Genomic DNA, 17,248 nt, shown 5'->3' on the forward strand with positions numbered 1-17,248 from the left:
CATAATATATCGTTTCAGCGTCGATATCGCAATGTGTGTATTCGCAATAGTCACGTCACAGTATCTGCAGTGTTGAGCTGGATTATAGTTTATCAGCAACGCACAGTGCTATTTTACATTACATTTGACTATTCAGTTACTGTAGCTGAATATCTGACTACTATTTGACTCTCCGGAAAACCATTAAGCACTGCTTATTACACTTTTATCTTTGTTTTTAATTCATCAAACCGTATTTATACTTGCAATGTGTTTGATTCACTCCGCTACAAAAATATCCCAGTCAATCTAATTCATGATGTCCTTCAAAATAGATCTATTCAAGCCAGCTGTTGAAATAGTATTCATATCTCAATATATATCACTGAAAAATAAAATATTGCAATGTCAGATGTTTTCCAATATCGTGCAGCCCTAATATATATATATATATATATATATATATATATATATATATATATATATATATATATATATATATATATACAGGGCTTGACAATACATTTTTTTGATCACCAGCCACTGTGGCTAGTAGATTTCCAACGTTACTAGCCACTCGCCATTTTCACTAGCCACACTTTTGTTGCTGGGAAAATATCTAAATTTGACATTGACATGCTAAAATTTGTTGATGTAGATGTGTTAGGTCCACATGCCTCCTCATTCATTTCACTTTTTGTGTGTGTTGTGTATGAGCTTGCTCAATGAGCAAATAGGTTGTGTTGCATTGCAATTAGTTTATATATATATATACAGTTGAAGTCAGAGTTATTAGCCCCCCTGAAGTATTAACACCCCCCCCCTATTTTTTACCTAATTTCTGTTTAACGTAGAGCAGATTTTTTTCAACACATTTCTAATCATAATAGTTTTAATAACTCATCTCTAATTGATTTATGTTATCTTTGCCATAATGAAAGTAAATAATATTTTACTAGATCTTCTTCGAGACACTTCTATACAGCTTAAAGTGACATTTAAAGGCTTAACTAGGGTAATTAGGGTAATTAGGCAAGTTAGGGTAATAATTCTGTAGACTATCAGGAAAAATATAGCTTAAAGGGGTGATCATTTCGACCTTAAAATGGTGTTTAAAAAATTAAAAACTGCTTTTATTCTTGCCAAAATAAAACAAATAAGACTTTCTCCAGAAGAAACAATATTATCAGACATACTGTAAAAATTTCCTTGCTTTGTTAAACATCATTTGGAAAATATTCAAAAAAGAAAACAAAAATTCAAAGGGGGCTAATAATTCTGACTTCAACTGTATATATATATTATTATATATTATTATTATTATTATTATATATGCATTATTGCTATTCTTGTATTTTTATAAAATATATATTTTAATATTTTATATAGTAAAAATTAAAATATATGAAATATATTTCATAAAAATACAAGACTAGCAATAATTTTAAATACTAGATTAGTTATTTGTTTAAATATTTACATAATTTTCTAATGTATATAAAAATATTTAGTATGCACATTATATAAATGTTTGTTTGCTAATAATTAACTGCGATGGAAAAACTTTATTTAGCTATTTTTATGTTGAATTGCATATAGAGAGAGAGAGCAAAGTCATATATGTGAAAACTATTAGATTTATTCAATTATTTACTTCAATTTTATGCCTCTAAACAATCAAAATGCTAAAATAGCCACAAAATAATAAAATGTGTTTTATACATAAATGTATTTTGTTTTTTAAACTGTTATGTTGTAATGTGTTTGCAAATACTTACTTAAGTGTTTGCAAATACTATATATAATACAATATTATTTGCCATTTATTTTTATTAATAAATTGTCTGACTTTGGTGTGTATATATATATATATATATATATATATATATATATATATATATATATATATATATATATATATATAGTTTATATTATATTTGGTGTGTGTATATATATATATATATATATATATATATATATATATATATATATATATATATATATATATATATATATATATATATAGTATGTCTACAGAAAAGTGTAACACTTATGAATTAAATGACACAGGGGGAGAAAAATGATTAATTGTGCTCAATTTTGAAAGTTTCACTTAGGGGCGTTCTCACTTTTGTTGCCGGGGTTTTAGTTATTATTGGCTGTATTTGTTGTTGTTTTGAGAGGACAATACATTTACACTGCTATACACACTTTACACTGACTACTTTTCATTGTATCAAAGAGTCATTTCTGCAGTGTTGTCCTATGAAAAGTTATGAATAAATAATTGCAGAAGCAGGAGGGGTGTACTCACTTTTGTGACATACTGTATATATATATATATTTATATGTGTGTAATGTGTGTGCGTGCAGGAGGTGAGCTGGCGTTCTCGAATCGCTAATCTACAGAAGTCAGATCTGCTGGGTCTCACACACCCTCCTGGAGCTCCACGTCCAGACAGACCAGGTGACCTTCAGACCCATATCACGGCTGTCCTCAAACACACACTGAAGACCTGTTTGACACTGTGTGTGTGTGTGTGTGTGTGTGTGTGTGTGTGTGTGTGTGTGTGTGTGTGTGTGTGTGAGTGCGTGTGTGCGCACATGTGTGCGTGCGTATCTTCATGTTTCTCTTGTGTGTGTGTGTTTGTGTGTCTGTGTATTGTTTTCATGTCTGTTATGTGTGTGTGTGTGTTTGTCTTTGTGTGTGTCCGTGTTTGTGTGTTTCCATGTACTTGACTTTGTGTGTGTCCGTGTGTTTGTCTTTGTGTGTGTCAGATGCAGACAGCATTGTGGCAGACATTGAGGAGCGAATGCGAGAGCGTAGGAGAACACGAGCTCGCAGAAGAGGAAAAACAGGAGAGGTGAAGAAGATTAAGAAAAGTACACACACACACACGCACACACACACACACACACACACAGGATCTCAACCTTTACCTCTGTGTTTTCAGAGCGACGACAACGAGCCCAGTGGAGAAGAGGAGAGCAGTGGTGGGCGGGAACCACAGGTCTGACCAATCAGCACGCACTTTAAAATAATTGATTGTGTTGTGTTGTGTTGTGTTGTGTTGTGTTGTGTTGTGTTGTGTTGTGTGTCTGTGTGTATATATTATCTGTGTGTGAATCTCTTCTTCCTCTTTGTATGAGTGGGTTTATATATATTTAATCTCTAACCTGTGAAATGTGGCTGTGTTTCCCTCGTGCAGACAGACAGACACACGAGCAGCAGGTATGAGTCTGACCTCTGACCTTTCTGTGTGTTGATTTATGTGTGTGTGTGTTTGTCTCATTTTCTCCGACTTTCCTTCCTCTCAGGGCTGACTCTCTCCTGAATGACTGCATTCTCACCAGAGGAGCCGATTCCAGAGACTTCAAGAAGGTCTGAGCGCTGTGTGTGTATGTGTATGTGTGTGTGTGTGTGTGTGTGTGTGTGTGTGTGTGTCTGCACTTGTCTATTTGTGCATCTATATTTGCTGTCTGTGTGTGAGTGTGTTTGCACTTTTTTTATTTGTGTTTAGGGGCTATGCATTTGTTTATAATGTGTGTGTGTGTGTGTTTGTGTAATGTGTGTGTGTTTTAGTTGTTTGAGGAGATGTCCAGGGAGAACCGGCGTCTGCAGTCGCAGCTATCAGACACACAGAGAACGATTTCACTCACCAGAGTGGAGCTGGAGAATGCCACAAAGGTACACACACACACACACACACACACACACACACACAATCATAAATGCACATACACAATCATAATTCACACACACGTTTGTTTTTGTGAATTGTGGGGACATTACATTACACACACATTTGTTTTTGTGAATTGTGGGGACATTACATTACACACACATTTGTTTTTGTGAATTGTGGGGACATTACATTACACACACATTTGTTTTTGTGAATTGTGGGGACATTACATTACACACTTTTGTTTTTGTGAATTGTGGGGACATTACATTACACACACGTTTGTTTTTGTGAATTGTGGGGACATTACATTACACACACATTTGTTTTTGTGAATTGTGGGGACATTACACGTTTGTTTTTGTGAATTGTGGGGACATTACACGTTTGTTTCTGTGAATTGTGGGGACATTACACGTTTGTTTTTGTGAATTGTGGGGACATTACATTACACACACACGTTTGTTTTTGTGAATTGTGAGGACATTACATTACACACACGTTTGTTTTTGTGAATTGTGGGGACATTACATGTTTGTTTTTGTGAATTGTGGGGACATTACACACACGTTTGTTTTTGTAAATTGTGGGGACATTACACGTTTGTTTTTTTGAATTGTGGGGACATTACATTACACACACGTTCGTTTTTGTGAATTGTGGGGACATTACGCGTTTGTTTTTGTGAATTGTGGGGACATTACATTACACACACGTTTGTTTTTGTGAATTGTGGGGACATTACATTACACACACGTTTGTTTTTTGTGAATTGTGAGGACATTACATTTCACACGTTTGTTTTTGTGAATTGTGGGGACATTACACGTTTGTTTTTGTGAATTGTGGGGACATTACACTACACACACGTTTGTTTTTTGTGAATTGTGAGGACATTACATTTCACACACGTTTGTTTTTGTGAATTGTGGGGACATTACATTACACACACGTTTATTTTTGTAAATTGTGGGGACATTATATTACATACACGTTTGTTTTTGTGAATTGTGGGGACATTACATTACACACACGTTTATTTTTGTAAATTGTGGGGACATTATATTACATACACGTTTGTTTTTGTGAATTGTGGGGACATTACATTACACACACGTTTATTTTTGTAAATTGTGGGGACATTATATTACATACACGTTTGTTTTTGGGAATTGTGGGGACATTATATTACATACACGTTTGTTTTTGTGAATTGTGGGGGCATAACATTACACACACACACACATTTGTTTATGTGAATTGTGGGGACATAACATTACACACACACACACGTTTGTTTTTGTGGATTGTGGGGACATTACATTTCACACGTTTGTTTTTGTGAATTGTGGGGACATTACATTACACACATGTTTGTTTTTGTGAATTGTGGGGACATTATATTACACACACGTTTGTTTTTGTGAATTGTGGGGACATTACATTACACACACGTTTGTTTTTTGTGAATTATGGGGACATTACATTACACACACATTTGTTTTTGTGTTTTGTTTATATTCAACATTTTCCACTGCTGGAAAACACAATATTATTTCATATTTCATGATATAACATCACAACAAGCGCCAGAACATAAACTAAACTAAGCTTAACCTTAGCCTTGACCCTAAAACTAATTATTAATCCTCAAACTGCCCTATAAAGAAATGCCAGAAAATAAGTGGCTAAAATGTCCTTACTTCACTCTCTTTGTCTTCATTCTGATGATCTCACACACACACACACACACACACACACACACACACACACACACACACACAGTTTTTGAAGACAGCTGTCATTTTTTCATGTTTGAGTGACTGTACTCGAGTGCTCTAGAAAGTCTGCCATTGGTACATTTTCATGTAATATTTGTCTCTATATTTCCTGTGTGTGTGACAGAGGCAGGAGAGATTCACAGACTGCACGGCCCTGCTGGAAATGGAGAAGAAGGTGCGTTTAGTGAACATTAAAACACTTGATAAACACTCAGTTTTGCTTGTATTGATGTGTTTAATCTTGTGTCCTTCAGGAGAAGAAGATGTTGGAGAGACGAGCTGCTGAGCTGGAGGAGGAGCTAAAGGTGAGCACTGCTTTCATTGGCTCTTCCACTCGGCTGTGGATGCTGATTGGTTCAGAGGCGACTGAAGCATTTCTGTCATCTAAAGTGTTGTGAATGTAGTTCTTAGAGGAAAACAGTTCACCCAATCATTCCGTTCTTTCATTAAACACAAAAGAAGATATTTTGAAGAATGTTCAAAACCGGTCACCATTGACTTCCATAGTATTTTTTTTTACTATAGAAGTCAATGGCTACCAGTAGAAGCGTATTCAGTAGAAGAAAGAAACTCATAAAGGTTTGGAATTGCTTGAGGGAGAGAAAATACTGAGCTAATTATCATTTTTAAGTGAACTATAACTTTAATACTTGTCACACGGGTCAAACCAGACTAACCAGCTCCTGCACAGTAAGCATCAGATACAGTGTGTTCTGGCTTCACCGTCGCAAAGTGTTTTTAATGTTATGAGGGACAGGAAAAAAATGCCTCTGAGTAAACCTGTCATATCATGCCTGCTTGGGAGCGTTAAAGGGACAGTTCACCTAAAAATGTCACTTCTGTCATTGTTCATTCTCCTTTATGGGTCTGCAAACCTGCATGATGTTCTGGAGGCCATGTTGCACTGGGATTGAAAGCTTTTCCAGATCACCAATAACAAATACATAAATGAGTACACAGACTTGAAATGAAAACAATATTAACTCGATATAAAGTGATTATAATAGTTAAAAGGAGCATATATACAGTTGAAGTCAGAATTATTCGCCCCTCTGTTTATTTTTTCTCAAATTTCTATTTAACGGAGAGATTTTTTTTCAGCACATTTCTAAACATAATAGTTTCAATAACTCATTTCTATTAACTGATTTCTTTTATCTTTGCCATGATGACAGTAAATAATATTTGACTAGATGTTTTTCAAGACACTTCTATTCAGCTTAAAGTGACATTTAAAGGCTTAACTAGGTTAATTAGGTTAACTAGGCAGGTTAGGGTAATTAGGCAAGTTATTGTATAATAATGGTTTGTTCTGTAGACTATCGAAAATAAAATAAAGGGAAATAATATTGACCCTAAAATGGATTTTAAAAAATAAAAACTGCTTTTATTCTAGCCTGAATAAAACAAATAAGACTTTCTCCAGAAGAAAAAATATTATCAGACATACTGTGGAAATTTCTTCACTCTGTTAAACATTATTTGGGAAACATTTTAAAAAGAAACAAAAATTCAAAAGGGGGCTAATAATTCTGACTTCAACTGCATGTGTGTGTGTGTTTTGTTTAGTTTGTTTTAAATAAATTATTATTACTTATTACCGTTACAATTTTGCAAGTTTATGAAATACCTTTTTGTTGCCCTATCAAGGCATCTCCATATAAAATATTAGTAAAAGAGTAAATATTAGTTAATGGTTAAAAGTCGCAGTTTTGTTATATTAGTGTTTTTAATTATAATAGTGTAATTAGTCATTATTATTTTTCAAAATAATTAACATTCATAACAATTATATCATTAAATTGTTATTATTCTGTTTTATTATCTTTGCTATTTCATATTTTTGACAATTAATTTTTTTCTCAAAAAAGTTCATTAAAATACCTTTTTGTAGCTTGACAGCCCATTTCCTATTGGAAAACAGCAGCTTGCACATTTTTCAAAGAATCTACATATAAAAAATTAGTAAAGAGTAAATATTAGTAAATGGTCAACTGCAGTTTTGTTATATTATTTTTTATAATAATAATAATAATAATAATTGTATTATTTGTATTATACCTTTTTGTAGCCCTTTCATATTGGAAAACAGCAACTTGAACTTTTTTAAAATCATCTCCAAATAAAATATTAGTAAAAAGAATACACACTTAAGCGTAGCACTTTTGTTATATTTTTCTTTTTAATAATAATAATAATATCAGTTATAATAATAATTAATATTCATAACAACTAATATATAATATTATTATTATTATTAATAATATTATATTTTAATGTTAGTACTCTTAGTATTTTTTTTAACAATTCACTTTTTTCCACAAAAAAACTCTACGCAAGTCCATTAAAACACACTACCTTGACAGCCCATTTCTATTGGAAAACAGCAACATTTTTCAAAGCATCTCCATATTAAATATTCGCATAAAGAGTAAATAATAGTAAACCGTAAAAAATAGCATTTATTTTGTATTCTTCTTCATCTTAATAATACTAATAATAATTTCATAATAATTAATATTCATATTAATCATTATTATTATTGTTATTATTTTTTTCTGCAAGTTCATTAAAATACTTTTTTGTAGCTTGAAAGCTCATTTCTTATTGGAAAACAGCAGCTTGAACATTTTTCAAAGCTTCTCCTTTTGTTTTCCGTAGAGAAAAGGTGCCAGATGCCCAATTGACTATTTACTGTGAACTGTCTCTTTAAATGATGGAGGTAAAACTAACCAGATGGAGATAAAGAGCGTCTCTCCCTCTCCCTCTCTCTCTCTCTGTGTGTGTTGTGCAGGTTTTAGGAGATCTGAGAGCAGATAACCAGCGGCTGAAGGATGAAAACGGTGCTCTCATCAGAGTCATCAGCAAACTCTCCAAATAGAGGGCGAGAGAGAGAGAAAGAGAGGCCGTCCATCCCTTCCTGAGAGATGAAAAAGGGAAAAGAGGAGGAGAGCAACATCAGACGTGAGGAGGAGTGACACTGTTTTATACCACACTTCTTTTACCTTCCTGCAGGACTGTGTGTGTGTGTGTGTTTCAACTTCAGGAGCGAGGAGACGCTTCAGATTTCTCTCTTTCTCACACACACTCGTATAGGGACGCATGCACATTCCCCATAAGCGTGAGCGCACACACACAAACACACACACATTCCACGAGTCTCAGGCAGCTGAAGTCTGCAGTATTTTTGCATCTTTGCACAAACACACACACTCTTTCACGATTGAGTTTTTTGTATTCCCCCCTAAAATCCACTGAAGGTGGTCTGAAATACGATAATCCAGAAACCAGCAGCTCGACAATCATTCAGCGCTGCAGATTTACCCAAAACACACCAGGCTGCTGTTTGTCCGGCAGCCGATTACGCTATGCATCTTTGTTTTTTTTAAATAAGTGGCGTATTCCTGTGTTTTTTGTCTTTGTTTGAGTCCATCCTCGCTCCCGTTGTCGTCCGAGGGCTTTTGTTTATTGTGTAAATGTACAAATATTATTCATGCGAACTCATTACGCTAAACCGTGTAACTTGATATCAGCTTTTGTTTCTCCACGTGTTGTTTTTTCTAATATATTGAATGAATGTTGGCACTTAATAATAAAATATGAGTGTTTGTATTGATGTTATGTACTTTTTGTATCGCGCCGAGTTGTTTGATCGAAATTGAATCGCAAATCTGATTGAGAAAATCTGCAATTCTCATGCGCATCTTGTTAGGGAAGCATGGTTGTGTGAGCAGCAGTAATTCTCCTGAAAGCCAGAGGGCGCTCTTGTGCGAAAACGCCAAATATAACATGAAGAAACAACCGGAGTTGCATGATAAACAGAAGATTTAATAGTCAATAGTTCATCTAAAAATTAAAATTCTGTCATCATTTACTCTCTTTACTAGGTTCAACTTTTGTGAGTTTCTTTCTTCTGTTGACTTCCATAGTAGGAAAACCAAAGACAATGCAAGTCAATGGTTACCAGTTTCTGACTTTCGTCAAAGTATCTTCTTTTGTGTTCAACAAAAGAAAGTCAGGGGTGAACAAATAACCATTTCTTATGACCAATTTTCAGTTTTGTGTGCACTGTCCCTTTAAGAACCATGTGCATAGTATTATTATCATTAGTGATAATAATTAATATTCATAACAACAATGATTATTATGCCGTTTAGTTATAATTGCTTTTAGTATTTCTTGACAAAAAACTATACGCACGTATATAAAATACCTTTTTGTAGCCCTTTTATATTGTAAAACACCAGCTTGAACATTTTTCAAAGTATCTCCATATAAAATATTAGTAAAAAGAATAAATACTTAAGTGTAGCACTTTTGCTATATTCTGCTTCTTCTTCTTAATAATAATAGTAATATCATTCATTAATAATAATTAATATTCGTAATCATGAATATTCATAACAATTATTATTAGGGATGTAACGGTATCAGAATTTCACGGTACGGTAATACCTCGGTATGAATGTCACGGTACGGTATTTATTGAATCATTTACAGGAAAAAACAAAACTTATGAAAATACTCCAAAAAAGTGCCAAAAGTGTCAATGACATACAAATTAGCCATCTGTAAGCTTTGAAACAGGAACTTCAATTTTAATAACAAAAAATTATTAAACCATGTAAAAACAATAAAGTTTCAATTTAGTATTGTTGAAAACTCATCACATTCAACATTTAATCACACTCAGCCCATCTACCCAGATGAGAGCTCTGCTAGTCGGACTTCTCATCAAGCATCTCCCGCTGGATCTAATCTCACTATATTTATTAAACGGGATATTTCATTCATCTTGTTGTCTTTATCTAACGACATATTCCCTGACTTTGGGCATTAGAATCTATTACTTGTTCTCAGGTAACGTGTTTTGGCTGAGCGCAAAGATAAGTTAATGATTAATGTAACCACGTACATTCTGTATATTGACTGATCGCTTGCCTTTATTTCCTATAATGTATAAACTTATTGTATGTTATACTTTTAAAATGGCCATTATCGATTATTAAAACTGATACTCAGCCAAAGAGAGGGTATGTTTCGTATTTTCACTGAAATTGAAAGGAGGCAGTTGTTATCGGCTCCGTTTTGTTATAAATATCCACACAGTGAAGATGACGCTCATCTTATGCAGCACGACGCCTCAACATGTCTGCTGTCTTAAGTTGCTAATATTAAAATGAAAATAGGCAGTTCCTTAAATCATGTTTACATTTTATTGTTGATAAAGTGAAACAACGAAGCCAGGGTGATGTGAATGAAGTTATAAAGTACACTGTTCCCTTTGAAGATTTACCCGTGTCCTCGGTATAGTCTGCTTTTCCATATCAAACTGAGAAGAAGAGACTGCAGCCTTGATCAAACTTGCGAAGTCTGAACTTACAAGGAGAGGATGCAGGACTGAACAGTGCGTGTTAGGCTACTTAATATTCAGGAAAAGCCCCAATCAGAGAGGCGAACGTCTGCAGCCCCGCCTGCGTTTTCAGATGTCTCCGTTTTCCATCATCCACACTGAGACATTATCCACACATTTCGAAACGCTCCGTTTTCGGCGCTCGAGAACTCCGGCGTAGTGTGGACGGTTGGCGTAACCGTAGCAAAACTTATGCGTTTTCAAACTAAAACGCACTAGTGTAAACGGGGCCTTAGAGTTTTCCAGCTCTTTTCATCCCCGCTTCTAGCAGCACACTCCATTTCCGCATTACTGGATCTGTAGCGACAACAGACCGCAAGGGATGCAGGTCAAGCATGGGCTGATGGGTATTGTAGTTTCCGGTACCTCCCGTTCGCTTCATTCGCCTAAGCAAATTTTCTCAGAAGACCTATAGTTTTACCGAGTCATGCGACTTCGGTAATATCGAAAAAAATTAATATTGCGGTATGACGGTATTTACAATACCGTTACATCCCTAATTATTATTATTATTCTAGTTTATTGTAATTGCTTTTAGTATTTTTTAACACTTTTTTCGAAAAAAAAAAAAACTATATGCAACTTTATAAAATACTTTTGTAGCTTGACAGCCCATTTCCTATTGGAAAACAGCAGCTTGATCATTTTTCAAAGCATCTCCATATAAAATATTAGTTTAAATTAATATTAGTAAATAGTTATAAGTAGCAGTTTGGCTATATATTTATTCTTAATAATAATGTTAATATCATTAATAATAACAATTAATATTCATGATAATTAATATTCATAACAATAATAATTATTATTACTATTCTATTTTATTAATATTGCTTTTAGTGTTTTTTGACAACAAATTATTTGCAAAAAAAAAAACTAAACTATGAAAGTTTTAATTAAAATACCTTTTTGTAGTTTGACAGCCCATTTCCTATTGGAAAACAGCAGCTTGATCATTTTTCAAAGCATCTCCATATAAAATATTAGTAAAAAAAGCAAATATTAGTAAATAGATATAAGTAGCAGTTTTGCTATATATTTATTCTAAATAATAATGTTATTATCATTAATAATAACAATTAATATTCATGATAATTAATATTTATAATAATAATTATTATTATTACTATTCTATTTTATTAAAACTGCTTTTAGTGTTTGACAACAATTTTTTTGCAAAAAAAAAAAAAAACTACGCAAGTTTCATGAAAATACCTTTTTGTAGCTTGACTGCCCATTTCCTATTGGAAAACAGCAGCTTGAACATTTTTCAAAGCATCTCCATATAAAATATTAGTAAAACGAATACTAGTAAATAGTTAAAATTAGCATTTCATTATATTGTTATTCTTAATAACAGTAATAATAAAAGTATTAATATCATTAGTAATAATAATTAAAATTTGTATTATTGAATATTACTGAAAACAATATTATTCTATTATTGTCACGTTAGCGTGATCAAAACAGAGCAAAAACAAAAAGGTGCGGATCCAAGGGCAGATATTTATTTACAGTGAAACAAACAAACGACAAAACCAGAAACTAAAACAGAGACAAGGCTCAGAAACAAGAACTCTACAAACTAGACTTTAGCAAAAAATACAAAAACAAGATCAGGAATAACAATTCGGAATATCAGACTTACTGGAACTGGAGACAAGAGAGACGAGGTAGACAAACGACGCGATCATAAACAGAGGTGGAATGGTAGTATAAATAGTCGAGATAATCAACGGTAACACAGAACAGATGACGGGTCAGTGTAAGTGTTCCGGTGTATGCGCGTGGTATGTATGGGATTGTAGTTCTTCTGGGACGCTGTAGTGCTATCTGAGTCCTGATGCACTACAGCGCCCTCAGGTGGTCCCTGATGGATGTGACAATTATCTTAAATGAATGTTGGCGCTTAATAATAAAATATGAGTGTTTTTTTTGATGCTTTATACTTTTTGTATCGCACCGAGTTGATCGAAAATCTGCAATTCTCATGCGCATCTTGTTAGGGAAGCATGGTTGTGTGAGCAGCAGTAATTCTTCTGAAAGCCAGAGGGCGCTCTTGTGCGAAAACGCCAAATATAACATGAAGAAACAACCGGAGTTGCATGATAAACAGATTTAAAGGTATAGTTTGTCTAAAAATTTAAATTCTGTCATCATTTACTCTCTCTTTACTAGGTTCAAACCTTTGAGTTTGTTTCTTCTGTTGACTTCCATAGTAGGAAAGCCAAATACAATGCAAGTCAATGGTTACCGTTTTTTGACATTCTTCAATATATCTTCTTTTTTTGTTCAACAGAAGAAATCCATACAAGTGCATGATTACCAAGTGATGACAAAGTTTTCGGTTTTGTGTGAGCTGTCCCTTTAAGAATCAGCACAAATGCTTCTTTAATGTGTACATTTCACAAGCTCGTTCATTTGTATTATTATTACGTTATCAGGACAGCCATTTGTTCTTTCACTTGTTTAAGTTTCATTTGCTGTTGAACACAAAAGAAGATTTTTTGAAGAATGTCGGAAGCAAGCTGATAACCGGTAACCATTGACTTCCCTTGTATGAAAATCAAATACAGTGCAAGTGAATGGTTACAGGTTTCCGGCATTCTTCAACACAAATGTTGAACCAAAAAATAAATATTTTGAAGCAAGCCGAAAACCGGTAACCATTGACTTCCATTGTATGAAAATCAAATACAGTGCAAGTGAATGGTTACAGGTTTCCGGCATTCTTTAACACAAATGTTTAACCAAAAAAAAAAATATTTTGAAGCAAGCCGAAAACCGGTAACCATTGACTTCCATTGTATAAAAATCAAATACAGTGCAAGTCAATGTTTACAGGTTTCCGGCATTCTTCAACACATCTGTTAAACAAAAAAAAAAAGACATTTTGAAGCAAGCCGAAAACTGGTAACCATTGAGTTCTATTGTATGAAAACCAAATACAGTGCAAGTCAATGGTTACAGGTTTCTGGTATTCTTCAACACAAATGTTGAACCAAAAAAAAAGATATTTTAAAGCAAGCCGAAAACCGGTAACCATTGACCAGGTTTCCAACATTCTTCAACACATTTGTTGAACTTAAACCCAAAAAAGCTGAAAACCGGTAACTATTGACTTCTATTGTATGAAAACAAAGTACTATGCAAGTCAATAGTTACAGGTTTCCGACATTTATCAACACAAATGTTAAACACAAAAATAGTTATTTTAAAAAAAGGTTTAAACCTGTACTCATTGACTTTCATAGTATTTGGTTTTCATACTATGGAAGTCAATGGTTACAGGTTTCCAACATTCTTTAACACATCTTTTTGGACCCAAAAAAAAAAGATATTTTGAAGCAAGCTGAAAACCGGTAACCATTGACTTCCATTGAATGAAAACCAAATACAATACAAGTCAATGGTTACAGGTTTCCAACATTCTTCAACACATCTGTTGAACACAAAATAAAAAGATAGTTTGAAAAATGTTGGAAACTGGCAACCATTGACTTCCATTGTATAAAAATCTAATCAAATGAAAGTCAATAGTTACCCGTTTCCAACATTCTTCAAAACATCTTCTTTTGTGACCCAAACAAGTGACCGAATTACAGATTTATGTGAACTGTCCCTTTAAGAATCAGCACAAATGTGCGCAGTAAATGTCCATGTTCAAACTTTTAACGTGTACATTTCACAAGTGTGTTCATTTTTATCAGGATTACGTTATCAGGACAGCCAGCCTCTGTCTTTCTCTCATTCCCATCATTCACCAGTTCTCCCTAAAGCATGTGTGCATGTCTACCAGATGTCCCTCATCATCAGATGAAGAAAAAGAGAGGGGGAAAAAGGAGAAGAACAGCTGTAATAATGGATCCAGCATTCCCACAGAGAGAAGGACAGGAAGTTACAGTAAAGCTGGACACTGTGCAAGCTTTACAGCCATCCATTCAATGCTGACTTATTATTATGAGAGGATAACACACAAACTTGAGGGCAACGTAAACGTTATAAAGACACACGGATCAGACATTTGCCTCTCTGTTACCTCTGCAAAACACTGGATGACCCTTGAGAACGAATGCCATCCTCTCATCTGTTTGTCTCATCTACATATACACTGACAACAAGGACAGCTCCTAATAAGGTACGCCGAGCCAGTCTTGCTGTAAATATCCCTGCGGCCCGAGAGAGAGAAAGAGGAAAAGAGGGCGGAGAGGAAAAGTCTGGAGCGGATGGATTGCGGCCTTATAAGGGTAAAGCCTCTCTTTTCCCATGGTCTGGAACCCTAAATTCGGGCACAAAGCCAAAGGGGAAACGGAACAGAGTTTGGTGCCATCTAGAGGGTTTACAGAGTCATGATCGAGAGGCACATTTCCTTGAGGAAATCCAGCTCTTTCAGGACATGGAAAACTTCTTGGATGATGATGTTCATCTAGTTTGGCTTAAAGGGAGAGTTCACTCCAAAGAGAAGACTATTTACTCAATGGTTACTCATCCTCAAGTGGTTCCAAATCATCATGAGTTTATTTCTACTGTTGAACACAAATGGAGATGTTTTAAAGAATGCTGAAAACCTGTAACCATTGACTTCTATAGTAGGAAAAACTAATGGAGATATTATGAAGAATGCTGAAAACCTGTAACCATTGACTTCCATTGTAGGAAAAACAAATGAAGATAATTTAAAGAATGCTGAAAACCTGTAACCATTGACTTCTATAGTAGGAAAAACAAATAAAGATAATTTAAAGAATGCTGAAAACCTGTGGCCATTTACTTCCATAGAAGGAAAAACTAAAGAAAATAGTTTGGTAAATGCTGAAAACGGGTAAGCATTGACTTCTGTAGGAGAAAATACAAATGAAGATTTTTGATGAATTCTGAAAACCTGTAACCATTGACTTCCATAGTAGGAAAAACAAATGAAGATAATTTAAAGAATGCTGAAAACCTGTGACCATTTACTTCCATAGTAGGAAAAACTAAAGATGTTTTGAAGAATGCTGAAAAAAAAAAACATTGACTTCCATTGTAGGAAAAACTAAAGAAGATAGTTTGATGAATTCTAAAAACTGGTAACCATTGACTTCCATAATATGAAAAACGAAATAATATGTTTTGAAGAATGCTGAAAAACTGTAACTATTGACTTCCATGGTAGGAAAAACTAATAAAGATATTTTGAAGAATGCTAAAAACCTGTAACCATTGACTTCCATAGAAGGAAAAACTAAAGAAGATAGTTTGATAAATTCTGAAAACCTGTAACCATTGACTACTAATGTAGGAAACACAAATGAAGATATTTCGAAGAATGCTGAAAACCTGTAACCATTGACTTCCATGGAAGGAAAACCTAAAGAAGATAGTTTGATGAATGCTGAAAACGGGTAACCATTGACTTCTATTGTAGGAAATACAAATGAAGATATTTTGATGAATGCTGAAAACGGGTAACTATTGACTTCCATAGTACGAAAAACTAATTACGATATTTTAAAGAATGCTGGAAACCTGTAACCTTTGACTTCCATAGTATGAAAAACAAATTAATATATTTTGAAAAAAAGCTGAAAACCTGTAACTTGATTTCCATAGTAGGAAAACATATGAAGATATTTTGAAGAATACTGAAAACCTCTAACCATTGACTTTTATAGTAGGAAAACATATGAAGATATTTTGAAGAATGCTGAAAACCTGTAACCAACTTATCCAGCATATGTTTTACACAGTGGATGCCCTTCCAGGTGCAACCCATCACTGGGAAGCATTCACACGACCTTCTTGCTCACTGCGCCACCGTGCTGCCCAGGGAGAGTTCAACCAACAAAAAAAAAAAAGAAAAACATCTTAAAGAATGTAGAAAAGTCTGTATTTTTGCTACCATGGATGTCTACAGGTTTCCAACATTCCTTAAAATGTCTTCTTTGGTGTTCGACAAAAAAAGAAACGTTGGAAACACATTTACAGTACTTTTTCAACTGTTTGCTGAAGGAAATTCCTGCACTTCCAAGAAAGAAAAAAAGATTTTTGTTCAGTCAAAATGGCAATTTGTAGGTCAAGTTTGAAGGCTAATTTACCAAAATGATCCTCATATGGTGAACATTCAGACCACACATATGTTTCCCATTTGGTTATTTGGTTATATTTGTAAAACCAGGTAAAAAGGTTAGGGGAACAACTTTGTAACAATCAGTAGAAACCACAAAGAATGTTCTCCTAACCTAGTAAGCTCTATTAGTGTGAGGAAAACTTTCCTGGCTAATCAACAATAATCTTCTAGAAACAGAAACTGTGTTACAGCTAGCCAATCATATCCTTCATGAACATTTACCATGGTTTTACTACAGATATACAACCAAAAAACATGGATATTCTTATTAAACCAAGGT

At 34.1% G+C, this 17,248-nt stretch overlaps 1 protein-coding gene across 2 annotated transcripts in view; it reads left to right on the forward strand.

The window, feature by feature from the left end:
- The window catches only part of zmp:0000001167, a 42,772-nt gene extending 33,714 nt beyond the window's left edge, over positions 1-9,058 (forward strand). For both annotated transcript variants that reach the window (XM_087311416.1, XM_087311415.1), the window contains exons 16-24: positions 2,353-2,446; positions 2,758-2,843; positions 2,934-2,990; positions 3,189-3,211; positions 3,298-3,361; positions 3,563-3,667; positions 5,571-5,621; positions 5,701-5,751; positions 8,241-9,058. In XM_087311416.1, the coding sequence (XP_087167542.1) occupies positions 2,353-2,446; positions 2,758-2,843; positions 2,934-2,990; positions 3,189-3,211; positions 3,298-3,361; positions 3,563-3,667; positions 5,571-5,621; positions 5,701-5,751; positions 8,241-8,327 (618 nt within the window). In that variant the 3' untranslated portion in view covers positions 8,328-9,058. The remainder of the gene's footprint in view (positions 1-2,352; positions 2,447-2,757; positions 2,844-2,933; positions 2,991-3,188; positions 3,212-3,297; positions 3,362-3,562; positions 3,668-5,570; positions 5,622-5,700; positions 5,752-8,240) is intronic.
- The last annotated feature ends 8,190 nt before the right edge of the window (positions 9,059-17,248 follow it).

Source organism: Danio rerio, chromosome 25, assembly GCF_052040795.2.
Source record: "Danio rerio strain M-AB ecotype USA chromosome 25, GRCz13ab, whole genome shotgun sequence".
In the NCBI taxonomy this organism is placed as follows: Eukaryota; Metazoa; Chordata; class Actinopteri; order Cypriniformes; family Danionidae; genus Danio; species Danio rerio.